We start from the raw sequence: 5,727 nt of genomic DNA, 5'->3' as shown, positions 1-5,727 counted from the left end.
GAAAAATTAACAGTTCAAATGTAGTGTAGTTCTGATGAAAGGTTACAGGCCTGAAATGAAAAGTATGTTTATCTCTCCACAGACGCTAACAGATTTGCTGAGAATTCCAGCATTTTCTGTTTTTATTTCAGATAGCCAGCACCTGCAGTATTTTGCGTTTCTTTAACTCCTTAGTGAAACATATAAGATCCTGAGGGGACTTGACAGGGTTAATGTGGAGAGGATGTTGCCTCTTGTGGGAGAATCTAGAACTAGGGATTGCTGTTTAAAAATAAAGGGTCACCGATTTAAAACGGAGCTGAAGCAAAGTTCTTTTTCTCTCAGAGGGCCGTGAGTCTTTGGAATTCCCTTCCTGAAAAGATTGTGGAAGCAAAGTCTTTGAATATTTTTAAAACAGAGGTGGATATATTCTTGGTAAGCAAGGGGGTGATAGATTATCGGGGGTAGGCATGATATAGATTTCGGGTTACTTTCAGATCAGCCATGATCTTATTGAATGGTGGAGCAGGCTTGAGGGGCCGAATGGCCTGCTCCTGCTCTTTGTTGTTAGGGAGGAATACCAGTAGATTTCGAGATCCATGTCTGAGCTGAAAACATATAGGCCAACTCAAACTGTAAACAGATCATTCACCAGCTGGAAATGGAAAGGGATTTGCTCATCATCCCTTTTACTGACACAGCAAGACAGTCTCACTGGTGCGAGGCCATTCAGATACTTCATGAGTGCAAAGGGCTTTATTCAGTTTGCCCACAAGTTAACATTCCAACTTTAAAAATTCAAAGGATTTGATCCACAGTCAGAGAATCGCTGCTGGCAAGAGGCAGGTTAAATATTGCATGTTTGGGAGAAAACAAAAGATCACCAGCTCAGCCCAACTCCTGAGACTCCACTGAGTTCAGGTCTAACTGTAGGGTTTGGTTCTGCTGTTCATTACATCCAGGAGAGAATTATGGTGGAGGCCAGGCCAATTTGGTCACTGCATCGATTTATTCAAGAAGTTTATACCTTTCCCCCTTAGCATCGTATTCTGATATGTTTCTGTTGCACATTATCGCCTTTGAATGGCGGGGTGGTCACCCAGCATTCGCTGCAGGGCAGAATGTGCCCTATCCTCATTAAAGCAGCTCCCTGCATATGCGCATTACTCTGCGTGCCTGTGTGCGTGTGTGTGTGTGTGTGTGTGTTTATTGCATGCGCATTTCGTCTGTTTAATGAGCATGCGCAGTGCTGGTCTGTGACTGAAGTTGCTCAGAGTGGATGATGAATGTCGAGTGGAGTAAACTAACAGAGTTAGTGGGTGTCTGAGGAGGAATAGAGTCAGCTGAGTGGGCAGGGAGGCTTCATAAAGACACAGTGCAGGCCGCAGACCCCAAATAACAAGGTACCGGTCTTGTGTTTGCAGAGAACGGGCCGAAAAAGTCTGGATTTCTCCCTTCGCCCCGCCCGGGGTAACGGCCGCCATCTTTATAGGGGGCAATGTGCAGCAGAGCGCATGCGCGGTCATCCTGGTCCAGGTGGCAGGAGGAGAGAATGTTGTGCATTTCTATCCTGGACACTCAGGGATGGATTTTGGAAACTCCTTTTACAGGGGGTTCGAAGGGGAGGATTTACACACAGTAAACTCAAACCAAGAGAAACGTTTGTTCCGTCTGATATAGATCTTGTAAATTTCTTTTGCAGAATATTTGAAGGGGAGGATTTACAGACAGGAAACTCAAATCAAGAATCAAAATAAAATCTGACAGGGTCACTCAACTCCTCGGAACCTGAATGCCATCGGCCTTTGAATGCGGAAGGAATAAGGTTTATCTGTTTTGCATATGGGATAAGATTTTAAACATCTGTGTGACTGGAAATAGAGAGGAAGAGAGCATGGAGGGATTTGTAACCAAGGATGTGAATTTAAAAATTGAGATTCTGCTTAACCGGGGGCCTGTGTAGTTCAATGAGCAGAGTGGCGATGGGGGGAAGGGACTTGATGTGATTAAAATTTATTTAGTTATGATTAGAGGTATTCAAAATCAACAGGGGTCTGGACAGAGTAGATCGGGAGAGCATCAGGGGTCTGGACAGAGTAGATCAGGGGAAACTGTTCCCATTGGTGGAAAGATTGAGAATGAAAGGGAAGAGATTTAAGGCAATTGAAAAAAGAATCAATGGAGACATGAGTAGAAGCTTTTTCACACAACGAATGTTTAAGATCTGGAATGTGCTGCCTGACAGTGTGGTGGAGGCAGGTTCAATTAAGGCATTCAAGTGGGAATTGGATTATTACTTGCAAAGGAAGAATGTGCAGGGTTATGGGAAGAAGGTGGGGGAATGGCACTAAGATTCGGGCTCATTTGGAGAGCCGGTACAGACAGGACGGGCTGAATGGCCTCCTTCTTTGCTGTAACAATTCTGTGAGTCTGCGATACAGACAGTGAAGTTTTGGATGATCCCAGGTTTATCGAGCTTGAATGTGAGAGGCCGGATAGGTAAGTGTCAGCATATTCAAGTCTAGAGGAACAAAGAAATGGATGAGAGTTTCAGAAATGGTTGAGCTGAGGCAGAGGCAAAGTCGGGCGATATTACTGAGGTGAATCCACTCGAGCACAGACCTTCCCTTTTGTTCTCCCATCCCTTGCCTCCACCATCAAATCGCCCTTCCACTGACCCCAACCCATCATTTTTGTATCTTTCCAGAGTATTTCCAACATTTTCTGTTTTTATTACTGAGGTGGAAATAGGCGGTCTTGGTGATGATGTGGATATGTGGCTGGAAGGTCATCTTGGGATGAAATATTTCACCATGGTTGTTGACAGTCTGCTTCAGCCTCAGACAGTTGTCAGGGAGAGGGATGGAGTCGGTGTTTAGGGCATGGAGTTTGTAGCGGGGATTGAAGGCAATGGCTTCAGCCTTCCCAATATTTAACTAAAGGAAATTGCTGCTCATCCAGGACTGGATGTCAGACAAGTCAGGACGGTGTGTGACGTGGAGGGGAACTTGGAGATGATGGTGTGTCACAAACACCTGCTACCCTGGTCCTACTAGGTGGTGGAGGTTGAGGATTTGGGAGATTCTGTCAAAGTTCTGGTCAAGTTGTAGATGTATAACATACCTCTCCTTCAACCTTTCCTCTCCCATCTCCCTCTCTCTCTCGGTCTCTCATTCCCTCATCTCATAAAGGCCAGAGTCTTGCTTAGGCCCAGACCAGATGGCAGGTTCCCTTCCCTGAAGGACATTAGTGAACCAGTTTGGTTTTTATGACAATCCAGCAGTTTTCATGGTCACTTTTTCCTCGTGCCGGCCCCACAAATTCTCAGATTCATTCAGCTCAATTTCACAACCTGCCTTTGTGTTTTTGTGGGTTCTCTCTCACTCCATTTTTTCTGTTTTAAATCAATTTCACAGGGTAATAGAAGGGGAGGATTTGCAGTCGGGAAACTGAAGCCAAACATCACATCAGGATCTGACAGAGTCGCCCAATTTATCGTTGGATTTTGAACATGGAAGGAAAAAGCACCGTTCACAGTGGGGAGAAACCGTACACGTGTTTTGTGTGTGGACAAGGCTTCAGCCGATCATCTGGCCTGTCAAAACACAGGTGCAGTCACACTGGAGAAAAACCATGGAAATGTGGGGACTGCGGGAAGGGGTTCAGTTACCCATCCCAGCTGGAAATTCATCGGCACATTCATACTGGAGAGAGGCCATTCACATGTTCTGTGTGTAAAAAGGGATTTTCTGATTCTTCCACTCCACTGAAACACAAGCGAATTCACACTGGGGAGAGGCCATTCACCTGCGCTGAGTGTGGGAAGGGATTCACTCACTTATTCAGCCTGTTGACACACCAGCAGGTTCACACTGGGGAGAGCCTGTTTACCTGCACTGTGTGTGAAAAGGGATTTGCTGATGCATCCACTCTACTGAAGCCCAAGCGAGTTCACACTGGGGAGAAACTGTGGAAATGTGGGAACTGTGGGCAAGGATTCAATAGACCATCCCAGCTGGAAATTCATCGATGCACTCACACTGGAGAGAGGCCAGTCACCTGCTCCGAGTGTGGGAAGGGATTCACTCAGTTATCCACCCTGCAGACACACCAGCGAGCTCACACTGGGGAGCGGCCGTTCACCTGCTCCGTATGTAAAAAGGGATTTGCTGATTCATCCACCCTATTGAAACACAAGCGCATTCACACTGGGGAGAGGCCGTTTACCTGCACTGTGTGTGGGGAGGGATTCATTCAGTCATCCACACTGCTTATGCACCAGCATGTTCACACTGGGGAGAGGCCATTCACCTGCCCTGAGTGTGGGAAGAGATTCACTCGGTCATCCCACCTGCTGACACACCAGCGTGTTCACAAGTAACTGCAGGGATTGGATTTCCTTCCTAATGACATTCATGCCTGAACAATGTTCATTGGGGTCTCTTTCTGCTGATGTCAATAAACTCCAGTCCAGTTATATATTTTGGATAAAATTCAAATAAATCAGCTTTGTGTTAGGTAAACAGAGTGTCGAGCCTTTTTAATATCTCGAACATAATTTAGTTCCTTTTGAAGGTCTCTCCCTCTCCCCCGTCTCCTTCATCCTCACCTCCAAAAACAAGTGTGAGGAGCTCATGGAGCTTCTTTGTCACTAAGATTGAGACAATCCAATCAGCTGCCTCTGCTGCTTCCCTCCCTTCCACTAGCCCACCGGGACAAACTGTCTCTAAAGATCCCCCTTGTCCGAGCCCTGAACCCACATCTTTCTTTTGTTTCCCCCCATCTCCCCTCATGCCCTCTCAGTGCCCTCTGTGTGCATCACCTGCTCCATTGACCCTATTCCCACTAAACTACTGACCACCCAACTTCCCCATGTTTGCCGTCATTGTCAACGATTCTCTCTTTTCAGGTACTGGGGAGAGGGGGATCCTCTCCTTTAAATCTTCCATCATTACTGCTGACCTTAAATAAAAACAAACCCTTCACTCCTCCATCTTTGCATGCTGCCGCCCCATCTCCAGCCTCACTTTCCTCTCAAAAATCCTTAAATGTTTTGTAATCCCCCAAATCCATGTCCATCTTTCCCAGAACTCCAGGTTTCAATCCCTCCAATCAGGTTTCTGCCCTTTCCTGATCATAGTTTTTTTAATTTGCTAATCCAGTGCCAATGCCAATCAAGACAATGGCTGTGTCTAATGTGAATATGGTAGTGAGACCGAGTGAGCTCATTTGTTGGTTCCAGTCTCAGCCTCTATGGTGATGAGGGCTCAGCTCCCACCGCTGCCAAACTTTCGAGTGATTTGTTGTTTAAGGCGCTTCCAAAAAATTCTCCGTGCGGCGAAGGGGCAGCTGAGCTGTGCAGTGTTGTATTCCGGACGGAAGATTGAGGAGAGGCCGTGTAAATCCCAGGGTGACTGGGAAAAGGTGGGGCAATGGCATGGACTGGAAGGCCTTTTTCCTCTGAAACTCCCTATATCTATTCTATTATTTATACAATATGAGTTTATTAGTGGGCAGTCCTGGCTGAGTGTAAGGTGATGTGTCCATTGGGGACTTTGGTTTGAGTTCTACCAATTCCCCTTCTCATCATTCCCGATTGCAGCAAGCTATCTGCAGAATTAATTATCGGTTAAATAAAATCAAGAACACCCCAGCAGCCCTGTGTTTCTAATTCCTGTTCATCTGCAAACATTCACTAAATTTGCAGTCTGAAATGGAACAATAATTGGCCAAGTTGGTGCCATCCTT

At 46.1% G+C, this 5,727-nt stretch overlaps 1 protein-coding gene across 1 annotated transcript; it reads left to right on the top strand.

Moving 5' to 3' along the window:
* Positions 1 to 2,435: 2,435 nt before the first annotated feature.
* On the top strand, positions 2,436 to 4,360 carry LOC144673962 (uncharacterized). The gene is made up of 2 exons (XM_078535548.1): positions 2,436 to 2,478; positions 3,555 to 4,360. The coding sequence occupies exons 1-2, from the start codon at positions 2,436 to 2,438 to the stop codon at positions 4,358 to 4,360; spliced, it is 849 nt and encodes a 282-aa protein (XP_078391674.1).
* Positions 4,361 to 5,727: the final 1,367 nt, after the last annotated feature.

The sequence above is a fragment of the Cetorhinus maximus genome, unplaced genomic scaffold, assembly GCF_964194155.1.
Source record: "Cetorhinus maximus unplaced genomic scaffold, sCetMax3.hap1.1 HAP1_SCAFFOLD_522, whole genome shotgun sequence".
In the NCBI taxonomy this organism is placed as follows: Eukaryota; Metazoa; Chordata; class Chondrichthyes; order Lamniformes; family Cetorhinidae; genus Cetorhinus; species Cetorhinus maximus.
This window is presented reverse-complemented; position numbering and strand designations above follow the sequence as displayed.